General features: G+C 39.1%; 2 protein-coding genes across 3 annotated transcripts in view; one reads left to right on the top strand and one right to left on the bottom strand.

The window, feature by feature from the left end:
* Positions 1-3903, bottom strand: part of vps9d1 (VPS9 domain containing 1) — a 35357-nt gene extending 31454 nt beyond the window's left edge. The window contains exons 1-2 of the mRNA XM_056387810.1: positions 3774-3903; positions 1647-1719 (exon numbers count right to left, since the gene is read on the bottom strand). Of these exons, the coding sequence (XP_056243785.1) occupies positions 1647-1719; positions 3774-3866 (166 nt within the window). The 5' untranslated portion in view covers positions 3867-3903. The remainder of the gene's footprint in view (positions 1-1646; positions 1720-3773) is intronic.
* Positions 3904-5911: 2008 nt separating this feature from the next.
* Positions 5912-13198, top strand: part of znf276 (zinc finger protein 276) — a 9005-nt gene continuing 1718 nt past the window's right edge. Inside the window, exons 1-11 of one of the 2 annotated variants that reach the window (XM_056387845.1) lie at positions 5912-6036; positions 6671-6987; positions 7524-7839; positions 7958-7995; positions 8104-8538; positions 10440-10521; positions 10787-10870; positions 10978-11097; positions 11324-11399; positions 11981-12098; positions 12216-12315. In XM_056387845.1, coding sequence (XP_056243820.1) covers positions 6735-6987; positions 7524-7839; positions 7958-7995; positions 8104-8538; positions 10440-10521; positions 10787-10870; positions 10978-11097; positions 11324-11399; positions 11981-12098; positions 12216-12315 — 1622 coding nt within the window. In that variant the 5' untranslated portion in view covers positions 5912-6036; positions 6671-6734. Of the gene's footprint in view, positions 6037-6670; positions 6988-7523; positions 7840-7957; positions 8005-8103; positions 8539-10439; positions 10522-10786; positions 10871-10977; positions 11098-11323; positions 11400-11980; positions 12099-12215; positions 12316-13198 lie in introns of both variants that reach the window. The other variant, XM_056387844.1, reaches the window with a different exon arrangement.

The following is a 13198-nucleotide window of genomic DNA, read 5'->3' as shown; positions in this document are numbered from 1 at the left end:
AAAAAGAAAAGAGAGCAAGACATCTCAGACAAAATGACCCAGCAGACAAATTTTCACCAAGGTACAAAGTGAACATGATACTGCATCTCTATGAAATTCACTCTAATGTTGCAGTTTCTGCTGTTTAGCACTAGATGTTGTTAGAGGGCTGAGAATCCTCGATGCAGCTTTGATGCTACTGTTAGGGTTAGCCTCTTTTGCAACATATTTCTAATTTAATTCGGGTTCTAACAACAAAGGATTGGAACCCTATCGAGTTTGTGCCAGTTTATTATTAAGGTTAAGGTTTACAAGAGCATTTTAGTCCCAACACATAGGGGGCGCAACAAATGCCACAAATGTGTATCTGAAAACCCAGTGGGGCAAGTATTAACCAAAATCCGAGGTGCCATATTGATCAGTGCGAGTGGGCGTGGCCTATCATTCTTATATTTGCTCATAACTCAAGACGTCTTTGAGCAATCCTGATTAAACTCACTGGAGACATCCTGCGTTGTCTCCTGAACATACAACCCACATATCATTCGAATCTGTGTGAAAAGTGTGTGATTACTGTCACTCCTTAAATTAAACTAGCTGCAGTGACTTCACTCAGATTTGTGAAGGTTGAAATCTGCTTGTTGCTGCTCGTGGCTTTAATCTTGGATGATTGAGCCTCTTCCTTCTGTTGAGTGCAAAAGTTAGAGGCTATATTTCAATATGAATTATGTGCCCCTGAAAGTAAAATCAATACAGTTTCTGCTTTCAGAGTTTCCATATGTTTTTCCCATTTAAATTTTGTTGATAGGACTTTGTTTTGGTGAGCAAAACAAGAAACCTCAGGACTTCACATGATCTCAATAAAGGCATAAGTAAGTTTAGCAGTAAGCCATGAATGAAGGCCCATTTCTCTACTGATGTAACAGTTCTTCTGGTATAACCTAATAATGAGGCAGGTTCAATCTAAGGCTCTCAACAGTGGTATGTGAATTGGTATGTGATTTTTGATTGAATCTGAAGTATTGCAGGGTCAACAATTTGACCTCAGTGACATGTTTAAGGGCTTCTTTGTCCTGAACTATGTGTTTTCATGCAGCCCATTTAACAAGCTGCTAGCAATTGTCTAACTTGCTGCCACAACTTTTTAACTAAGAAACTGAGGAGGAGATGCAGACAAAAAATTATAACTGTGCAGATAATACACAGTTATATTTTTCTTTCAATACAAAAGACCTCAGTAAACTCTCCACACTGCATGACTGTCTAAAAGCTATCAGGGACTGAACGTCAGACAACTTCCTCAAACTTAATCATGAGAAAGACAGAAGTCCTCATCATAGGCAACGAGAGCAGCTCAGTAAAAGTAAAACTGTGTATAGGTCCTCAAGCAGTAAATGTCAGACTAAGCTGAGTCTTAGTCAGGCAAATCTACACTGGTTGACCACAGAGTGCCGTATTGATTTTAAAATTTGTTTAATCACCTATAAAGCATTAAACTGGCTGGTCCCGTCTTATATTTCTGAGTTACTGTGTCCACAGGTGAGTGGATTGAGTAAACATACTAAACATTTAATAGAGAAAGAAATCATGAGGTTAGACATTTTATCGTAAAGTATCTTAGTATATATCTTAAACATAAGTCATACATGCCACAACTCAGATCTTACTTTGTGACCCAGCTTCCTCCAAAAGTGCGTGTGATATGTAGTTGATCGTCCGGAGGTATTCACAGTAAGCTTCCTGCAGAGAGACCACAAGCGTGTAAACAGTAAACAATCCCAGATACCCACAGAGATTGCCATGCACTGCTTCAGTCAATTCAGCTGTAGTTTGTATAGAGTCAATGTCAGGTCAATACCAGTGTCAGTGTTACACATACACTCACTTATGAGAAAAGAAAATATTACTGACTAAACAGATTTTTACTGCTGTGTAAAGGTTCACAACCCAAGAGAAACAACCTGTCAAATGTAGAAGTGGCCTGTTGTGTTATTTGTGGCTTGTTGTATTGTCTCAATGCCAGATTCTCCAAACTCTGATGACTATGTCTGACCATTTCAACATTCATTTCCTCAGTTTTACACGTTAATTCAACATCAGAATTTTTTTTCCCGTTCTTCTCTACCACTGAACAAAGTGCTAGCACTTATGATGGATGGATAGTCATTCTTTTACTGTATAGGTCCATGTTCAGGTAATATGAAAGTCTATTTGGTGATTAAGGATTCAAAGAAAAGTATAGAAAATACCTCTGTTGTAATAGCAAGTCACTATTAAATCAAGACTACTTCTAAAAAAAAAACCTGTTAACTATTACTACTATTGATACTATTTCACTACAACCACTAACTAATAAATATAGGTTATTTAATGTTAGCAAACGTTTTATATCAAGTTAAACACTCTATAAACCACACTATGTAGTGTACACCCTGCATCCATTTACGGCATCAGTTCTATTGACCACCATGATACTGAAGCAATTAAGGTGAAAGTTAAAGGAATTTATCTGGACCTGGTCTAATGTGACCTAGATGTGAAAAAAATAGCATTTTTACAAACAGAATCAAGAATCTGAGACTTTGTTTTACAGAGTCTTTAGCTGTCTGTGATAATCTGGTTCAGATTTGACAAGTCTAAGTAAAGTGGTTTTTGAACTGGACCTGGTCTGAACAGTGTTGTAGCTATAATCAGAGACAGTTGAGAACATATATAGAGTATAGTTATAGTTATAGAGAATATTTGCTTTGACTGCAGTGTCTAACACTCTTTCGCAACAAAGGTACAAAACACTGAGAAGCAGTTGCTTAGTATTGTAATTTAAGTTTGCCTCAACTTTCACTTTAACTGTTGAATCAAGACCTGCAAACTAGTAAATAACTTCAGCGTCGACTTTACAGAATGTTGTTTTTGTTGGCATAATGAATTAAACTTTGCTTGCATTGCATCACAGTTTGGTTTTGGCCCTATGTGCTGATATAGTGACAGTAAATGAATTAAACAGCATTATCTTGCTTTCTAAATTTGAATTCTCAAGATGAAAATGCCAATAGATGAACAACAAAAGTATCTTATCTACAGTAAAACTGTTTTGACCTCCCATAAAAAAAATGATACAAAAGAGTAAATAGTAAATAGTAAAAGCATATCCTCTTCAAATAAGGGCCACTGAGAGAAGAGGAAAGCAGATATCTAGTGTAAAATGTTCCAAATGACATGACATCTCAATAACTGATTTACATATAATCTGTTATGAGTCAGACAGTAAATTCCCTTGTGTAAAATAATGGTAATATTATATAATAAGTGATAGTGTCATGTTTAATAAAGCTTATTGTCTCAATATCTGACAGACTTTATCCTACTTTTACTTTTTCTTACTAGTTGTATAAATCTAATTCAATAGTGACTAAACATCATTAGAATAGTCTAAAATAAAGGTATAGTGTTAATTGTTAACTTTTATTTGTATAGAGTTAACAGGACGAATTTTCATGCTTTTGGAATAAAAAGCTAAGTTCCGTCTAAAATTATATTACTGACATTAACTACACGAGTAGAGGGTAGCCAATAAAAAGGGTAATGTTAATGGTTCATATATTTATTGACAAGCTTTCTCTCCTCTCAGCCCAGGAGCTGTGTTTACTTCACCCATGAAAACTGAAGTGACAGGTTAGCTTGCTAACCCACTAACAGCTCCCGCCCCCTCCGTCTGTTTACATCACCACAGACTGGTTCCTGTGCGGGCTTAAAACTGCGTAGTAATGTCGCAGTCAGGCTGTGTAGCACACTACCTTATGTTTGCTCCCTCCATCCAGTTGTATTGCTACTTTGGCCATTTTCATGGCATTTTGAAGAGCTGTCACACCGCTGTCAGCTGTAGCCATGGTTAGTCCTGATCCTCTTCTTCTTTGCCCCTTTCCGCCCCCTCGTTCTTCTTCTTTGTGTTAAGTCACGGCACATTGTAAACAAATCTTAAATAGTGTGCTGCCTCCTACTGTACGGGAGTGACAGTCAACCCACTTACCCAACTTTATACAGTGTGTGCTTTTTTACGAAAGGGCAAAAATAAAATTGTCATTTGAAAGGACTGTGCTGTGGGACTGATTGTAGTGCAGTAAGTAAAAGTAAAAAAGCCAGCAGACGTTTTGAGGAAGATAATGAAAACATAAGACTGATCATACAGAGCATGATTACAAAGTAGTGTGATCATGTTATACAGTTACATACGGTTCATTTCAAACTACAACATAAGTATTATTCTTTTGTTGTTTTGTTTTTATTATTTACACTTTAAAATAGATGCTGGTTTATCGTATTTTTTTTCTAGGTAATAGCCTCATCTTGTGCAATGGCCTAAAGACTAAAGATTATACAGATCACACCTGCAACATCAGTATTATTCTTACTAGTTTTTTGTTTTTATTGTTTGCACATTATTATGGAGTAATAGTCTAATTTATTTTCTGTATATCTGGGCAATGGCCCAATTTCTTTTTTTTCTTTTTTTTGTATTGTTTTAGGTGGGAGGGGAGATAATTATTATTTTGAGTTATGTTTCATGTTTAAGAACTTTGTTCTCAAAATTTAAAATAATCATTCTTGAGGAAAAGACTGCATCTGTTGCATTTACTGACATAGAGGAGCTTCATCATTTACATTTTATTATCATTTTCTGTAGGTTTAAATTGCTTGTCTCAACTTGAGATGTTTCATTTGAATTGAGAGAGTTTTTCACGAATCTAGCCTGTTTTCTTCTTAAAGTGTAACAGATTGATGCAACTCCACGGATCATCTTAAAGGGTTTGGAATCCTCCCGTTGTAGTTTGACAAAATAGGGGCCCCCAAACAGCATCTTGAAAATGGCCCAAAAAGCTAAAAACATCCTGCCTGTCAGTGTCCTAATGATGGCGAAGTTAGATAAAGATGAGGTAGAACATTTTTCACCTGAGACCCTGGTCTGATCTAAAGTCCATGTTGGAAATTTTGGAAATAAAGAAAGATTCCTGTCATTTTAAATGTTTGATGTGTTTACCACAACCAAACTTTATCACTGCCTAAAAAAAAAAGAAATATGAAAACAACCCCAGATAGCAAAATAAATTTGGCCTGTACTCTGGCCATATGCTTTTATGCGTCTTCTTCTGGCCCAGTATACGCCCAATTCGTGGCCTGAATCTGGCCCATATACAGCATGATTGTACCAATTCTTGCACCAATTCTATCAATTCTTGCAGCTGCGAGAAAATATGAGAGGATAACAGCTGAATCCGCTCAGATGTGGAAGTATTTAGGCCAGATTCGGCTGACAACAGAGGCATGTGCTGAGTCAGAAGTTTAATTTTGATGTCTGGGACATCAAAATGAAACTGCTTTTCTTTATTCGATTGTGTTTTTATTGCAATTTCTACAGGCTTTGTAGCATATTCTACAAGCTTTTTATTCTTCAGGTTCTACAAGTCAGTCAGTCATTAGGCTGGTGTCATTAGGTTCTGTAAATGCACTGTAGAACAATACAACATTGCGGTGACATATACTTTCACTACACTTTCATTGATACTCTTGGTCAAATAATACTCCATGTATTAGAACAATATTTGACCAGTAGTTTGACTCAAGTAATGGAGCTGTGTACTTTGTCCACCTCTGATAATAATGAATAAAAAACATTTGGAAAGTCACCACATTATCTATGTCATTTTATATATGCCCTCAGTAATTATCAAAACATTTATGTGATCCAAATGTTTTTTTTTTTTTTTAAAAACCCAGCAACAATAGTCAAGTCAACAAAAATTTAATCTTACAGAAAGTCGACTTTTACTGTAGCTAATAATGCTATGAAAACCACATACTATCTCCAACGGTTACATTATGGACGGCGAGAGGCGCTGTATCACATTTCCGTTTGTGTTTTCCTCCAGTTGTACTTCCGGGTTCTAATGTTTACAGCTGGTAGCATCGCTGAAACCACAGAGCTGGTTCCTGGCTTATGAAAACCTTCTTTTATGTAAAAACAACATGTACTCCAAGTACTAGGATTTATTTGCCGTCACGGTAGGCTACGCCACAAGACTGCATTAGTCACAACATTAACGCAAACTGCATTTTTAACAGCAGCTAGCAAACGTAGCAGGCTCAGTCAGGCTAAGCTAGCTGATAGAAATGAACACCTCATGAAACGAAATTTGTCGTTATGCAAAAATTATAATATTCCAGACGTTTCTCTGTGTGTGTATGTTTATTTTATGTATTGTTGTTTGTTTTCCTCTCTTTGTAACGAAAATTACATGAAACCACTTAAGGTTGTTAAATAGCATCTTTAAAAAGCATTATCACTGTGGGGAGATATATTCAGCAGCAAATAGTGGTTCAGCAAAGTAAATTAAATTAAATCATTCCAAATGGTGTTTTTGTAAAATTGAATACAGCTGTTAATGGCAACATTAAAAAAATAAATTAGTAACAATGTATGAATGTTTCAAATGGAAAGGCATGATGGTGAACAGAGGGTTTGGAAAATAGTGAGCTCACTCTAAGACAAGCACATGACGATATCTTTGGGCAATATAGTGAAATATGGACAGTAATTATCAATAATAATAATCAAAGATGAAAATGTTTGTTTATTATATCAAAAGACATAAGACCTAGATAAACTAATTGGGACTTGCCTCGCATATCTTTACAGTGGCGCAGGCAGCAGGCCTCCATCATCGGGACCAACTGCTGACAGTCCAAGTACAGAATAAACCATGAAGAAGAAAAGTAAGCGTCCAAGGTCATGTGAGACTTCACGACAGACCAGCAGGACACAGATGACAGCGAGCGTCAGTGAGGAGAAGAGGACATCTGGAAACAGAGGGAGACCTCGAAAGACTGTTCCTGTCACCACAGACAATTTTTACCATGGTAACGCTGCAACAGACAAGACTGTTAACTTAGACTTCAGTGTGAGAGCTGCTGACGCCACACAGAAACATCCAGAGAGCAAGTCGAGGTCTTCAGGTGAGGGGCTCATTGCTGACCCTAATGTGTTGTGTCTTGCAAGTTACAATAAATTCATGCCAGAATATCAGCAAACATTTACAACATTTTTCTTTGTTACTGGCTTCCACATATGAATTCAGCATGAATGCAGTTAGTTAATGTTTAATTGACAATAGTTTAAGTCTTAATTACTACCACATCTGTTCCCTTGTAAGATTCTGCTGTCACCAAAAGTGTTTGTTGTTGTAAACAGTGGAAAGTGGATTATTGCTGCTCATTGGATTAGATGTAGGAGTCCAAGACTGTCTGCTTTACTACAAAGGCCTTAAGTGGTGTTTTGTATGCACATGTCTGACATAAACAAATCCTAGTTTAAATTGCAAGTTTTTTGATTTGGTTTGGTACAATGTGTATTTCATTCAAATAAAGAAATGAAAAGATCCAAGTAGGGGACCTTTAGTTCAAGTCCCCTTCGCTTCACTTTGAAGACCCATCCTGTTTTATGTTATAACTGAAAGTTTAGAAAAGAATGATCTCTGTTTTTTGTTCCACAGGCAGACTATCCACTGCTATCTGCCGGCTCTGCCACGGAAAGTTCTCTCCACGCAGCCTGCGGCATGCCTTCAACAGGTGGTCTCAAGATTCCATCGATATCGTTGACGATGAGTCAGACGCCGCGGCCCCGTCACCCCTTTTATTCCACACAGATTTCCAGCAACTGGTCGGGGTCCAGTTGAACCGTGACCCCCGTTTATCGGAGTTTATCTGCAAGAAATGCCATGCCAAGTTCTACAAGTGCCACAGCATCCTGATCAGGTTTCTGCAAAGAGTCAATCTCCCACCAGTTGGGAAAGAGAACCTCAAAAGCCGGTGAGTCCAATAAAAAATTCACCTTAGTGTGACTTTAAAATTGTGTGTGAATTGCAGGATTTTCAAATGTTCAGACAGAAAATCAACAAATATAAGCAACTGTTTGTTTCTTTTTCAGGAAGAGAGCAAAGTGTCCCGAGTCATCAGTAAATCAAGGTTCAATAAGTAAATAAAAGCATTTCTTTGATTTTACTTTCAGAGGTTACATAAAATACAGGTCAACTGATTGCATTACTCTTTGACCCTTCTGCTGTTTCCTTTCAGCACCACCGTCCTTTACCTCGGACTCTAAGTGCCTCCACAGTCTGGTGTCCTGGGCTCACCACCACGGAGAGGCCTGCCGCTCCTGCCCCGACCTGAAGGAGGTGCTGAAGGGCCAGTGCTGGGGCTCTGTTAAGGCCGTGTGGGGTTGCGTTGACGGTCACAGATACATCATGGACACTCAGTGCACCACTACTACTAATCCAGGTTACACAATGAACTTTAGCAGTGGAGTGTTGGGAAGTGGCAATGGCGATGGAGTGATGTCAGAGGAGGATGAACTGGAGCAGGAGGAGGAGGAAGATGAAGTAGAACAGCCCAGTGGGAATGGAAGGACCCCAGGTGGAAGTATAAGCACTCTGGATCAACACAGTCCACCAACAGTCATGGCACAGACTCAGAGCTCAGCACTGGTTGACTGGGCCAGCAACACTGAAGGTGAGACAATTGACAAGTCGTGATCCCTGGAGGAGGAGCATCAACTGTAAATGTTTGAAGGGCACATGTCCAGCACTGCCTGTTTCTCCCCTCTGAGGATCTGTGATGGATGTTTGTAGGTTTTTTTGTCTAGCATTGAATTGTTGAAAGGCAACCTCTCACTCTATAATATATTTTGGTTAGATCACTTTAAGTTGACCCAGTAAGTTATAGGTTTTAGTTGTTCTGTTAACATTGTTTGTGTGTCACTAGTATATTAAGAACAGTGTCTGACCAACAGTCCAAAACCCAAAGATATTCACTTAACACTGAAATAAAGAGAAAAGCACATTTTCTCATTGAAGAAGCTACAACCAGAGACTTTGGGCATTTGATTAAAAAATACTCAAAAAGTTAATCAATCAGCAAAATAGTTTCAGATTCATTTTCCGTCAATAGACTAGTCGATTAATCAACCGGTTGTTGCTGCTATAATTAGCAGCAGAGACACACTCTTTCTCCATCCTTCTTTCTCTCTCTCTCTCTTTATGTTAAAGCAAACTGTTGCAAACTGTTGGCACACCTGCTCCACCTGTTTGTTCATGCAATTATCCAGTCAGCCAATCATGTGGCAGCAGTGCAGTGCATAGAGTCCTGCAGATACAGGTGAGGAGATTCAGTTCATGTTCACATCAAACATCAGAATGAGGAAAAACGTGACTCTGACTTTTGACTGTGACATGATTGTTGGTGTCAAACGCTGGTTTGAGTTTTTCTGAAACTGCTGATCTCCACGACAGTCTCTAGAGTTTTTACTCAGAATGCAGGCTGGTGGTGGTGTAATGGTAAGACGAATGTTTTCTTGTCTCACTTTGGGCCTTAATACCAAATGTCACAGTCTCTCTGAGTATTGTTGCTGACCATGTTCATTCCTTCTTGGCCACAGTTCTCCGTCTTCTAATGTCTACTTCCAGCAGGATAATGCTCCATGTCACAAAGCTAAATTGTCAAACTGGTTTCATGAACAGGACAGTGAGTTCAGTGAACTGTAAACACCTTTGGGATGTGGTAGAACAGGAGATTGGCAGCTTTAATGTGCAGCTGAAGAATCAGCAGAAATGATGTGATGCAGTTTCAACGCAACATGAGGAATCCATGACATGTAGAACTGAGGCTGTTTGAGAGCAAAGGAGGAAGTAGACATTGTTACTGTGGTGTTCCAGTGTATCTCCATACGCATACTGCGACCACTTGATTCCACATGGGTCCGTGAGGCACATGTGACACAGACTCTTTTCCCTGCTCAGGTATCTTTACATGCTGGGTCTATTTCTAACAGCCGACTCGAGTCTCTAGTTGAATTGCTGGTAATGACAACATAATGATATGAAGATATAGACGACTGCCCTCCCCTAACACAGATACAGACTCTGTTAGCAGTATAGTAGGAACACCTGGCTAAAGCTAACACAGTCTACTGCAAGAGTGCTGAATAAATCCTTCACCTTCATGAAGGTTATAATGTTCACTTCATGTTCAAACTGTTCTGGGCATTTAGGAGGCTGCAGTTTGTGGTGCTATTGAATTGTATTGTGTTAAACTGAGAGGTTTTTATTTTTTTATATCAATGAGGGTTGGCTAAGTAAATGAAACTCCTCTCTGAGTATGTTATGGTGAATTAAATATAAAATTTGACTCAATTGTCAATAAATACAGGCCTTTCTATAAATTCTCAAGTTAATTCAGTGACAATAAATGTTAACCTCCATGAAGTTTATCATGTTGAGTTTTTGCTGAAACCTGAACTGAATTGTGTTGTATTTAGTGTCCACTCTCACCTGAATGGATTCACCAGCCAGACTGAAAAAATACCTTGTCTGTATGAATCCTTGACTCACATGGTTGTGGATTTTCTCAACTAGATTTTACAGGTCATGAGGAGCCTTTGTCTCCTGCTCTGGCCCAGCTGGAGGACAGGACAGCTGACAGTGATGTGTCTGACAGGTGAGTCACACAGCTCATCTTTTTCTATCTGATTATGTCTTTTCTCAAAAGTCATAATATTACGAGAATAAAGTTGTAAAGTGAAAGGATAGCCAGTGTCAACCTGAGCTGTTTGTCTGTCTAACAATAGAACAGACTCAGTTTCTTCACAATCTTTTCAATGTCCTGATGCTGCTGCTGCTGCTGCTGCTGCTGCTGCTGCTGCTGCTGCTGCTGATGATGATGATGATGATGATGATGATGATGCTGCTGTGTGTGTGTCCAGGATCATCTCTGAGGATGAATTTGAGGAGAGTAGAAAAGGAGGGTTGTCAGACGACGAGCTGTTCGAGCCGTACTCAGACAAGAGGTGTGTACCAATACTCTTCACCAAAGAGCAGAGATGGGCTCAGAATGGGTGCTGACAGAAACCCAAGTACTGTGTGTGTACTCAGTGTCAGTCTCTCCCCCTCCCAGAGCTCGCAGGGTGACTGTCTCCAACAAGAGAAGACGAAGCCCAAAGGCCCCAGAGGAGCCAAAAATCAAAAAGAAACCTGGACCCAAACCTGGCTGGAAGAACAAGTTCAAACCTAAAGGGTGTGTAGACACATTTGTCACAAGTGGAGTCCTGCATTTTCTTAAACACACAAGTTAAACTTTATTTAAATGTTTAATTTATTATTAATTTCACATGGAAGCAACAGATTATAGTTTGTTAAACTGTTTTCAGTCCGTTTTGCTTTAGTTCATTTTAGTCAGTGGTCGTAGCTCTGTATGCCTAATACAGTACATTAACAAACTTCTGTTGTGTTTTTGTTTTAAGAGAGGAGCTGCCCAACATCTACAAGTGTCCGTATCAGGGTTGTACCGCTGTGTATCGAGCTCCTGACGGTTTGAAGGTCAGAATTCACAGACCCTGACACCATGTCACTAAATGTTTAGTAACTGGATCAATATACTACTATTAGGATAGTATTGGGTGTCTGGCCTACAGCAAGCTAATTTCACTTCAATTTCTACTGTAAAATAATTATATCTCATGGTGTATAGAACCATGGATATAGTATATATATAGTACATAGTTCATGGTATATTTTAATCTGCCTTAGGATGCAGAAGATATGTCATAACCTGTTAAGAAAGAACAACAGCAGTTTTGTTGGAGTCATTTTTAATACACTCCAAGAGGAGACGCTTCTTGTCCTCCGTACTGCTCCACATACTTCATGACTGTAGACGGAACAAACACATTGAAATTTGAGTGCTGTGTAGCAAAGTTTTTCTTTGGTGCAACATGACTCTACAAAGCTCAGTTACTGTGTTGCTGGTGAAAAGGTGTTGACCCATCGTGCTCTGCTCATATTTACAATGAACTATACACGACTTTATGAATCAGTAAAAATGAATGAGCAGTTGGTATTTGACACCTGTATGAAGCCGGCTGTTTCAAAGTCTAGTTTCTCCTCTGGTGGATTTTTAGAAGCACATCAAGGAGCATCATGAGGAGGTGAGAGAGCGACCCTGCCCCCATCCTGGCTGCAACAAGGTTTTCATGATCGACCGCTACCTGCAGCGACACGTCAAGCTCATCCACACAGGTGAGGTCAACAAAGGTTTTAGTTTGTTTTTTAGACAATGTTTTATCAGCAGAGCATTGGTCATGTTTTGATCTTTATTTTAGCTTCTGCTAAAGTCTGTCCCCTCTGTGTTTCCAGAGGAGAGGAACTACATCTGTGACCAGTGTGGTCAGACCTTCAAACAGAGGAAGCATCTCTCAGTTCACCAGATGAGGCATTCAGGAGCCAAGCCACTGCAGTGAGTACTGCCATCTCAAAACTTCAATTATTATATTTAAACCACATGATGAAATGAACTGATTCTTCGTGTGATTCTTCCATGTTTCATGGTTCTTCTCACCATTCATTTATTCAGAAACAGATTTAACAGTGGCCCTGTTCAGACCTGCATGAACATGCGTCTTCAGTGATCTGATCACAAGTAGCTCTACAATGAAATCAGGTTTTATCCAGTTGAAATAGTGAAATATTTTTGGTTCATTATAAACTGTGTTGGGACTAATCAGACTGTGACAGAGGACGTCAGTAGAGGAGCAGGTCCTTCAGTGTGGTCCAGGACACATTCATGTTCACACTGCTAGAAGAATGTGTCCACATGTGGTCCGGACCACCTCTGAATGTGGTCTCAGGCCCTGTTCACACCTGGTATTAACCTCTGTCTCAGGTGATCTGATCACAGGTGTTCAGCTCTAAGTTCAGGTGTGAATGCACCAAAGATGCTTTGACCACTGACCACTTGTGACTGGATCACTGAAGGCTAACCCTAACCCTATGTTAATACCAGGCACTCCAACAATTTAGTACATTACATAAATCTGACAGATTCACAAGAGACAGACTTAATATAAATAAAGCTCAAAATTAAAAATGCGTAGCCCGACACATCCTGACTTCCCTAGTATAGTCCAAATTCTAAAAATAATAATGCAGTGTACCAGTGTCTCATATTAAACCCTTCATACCTCTGTCAAACACATCAGGGATTTTCTCTCAGACATGACAAAGCTGCTCCAGAGCCACACAAGACTGTACAACTACAACAAAACTTCATGTATAAAATCAGCAGAATGATTCTTAAAAACAAAAACACATGACATATTAGAAACGCTCTTCATTTTAAA

Source organism: Seriola aureovittata, chromosome 10 (genome assembly GCF_021018895.1).
Source record: "Seriola aureovittata isolate HTS-2021-v1 ecotype China chromosome 10, ASM2101889v1, whole genome shotgun sequence".
NCBI classification, from domain to species: Eukaryota; Metazoa; Chordata; class Actinopteri; order Carangiformes; family Carangidae; genus Seriola; species Seriola aureovittata.
Note: the sequence above shows the minus strand (reverse complement) of the source record. Positions and strands in the feature narration are given on the sequence as shown.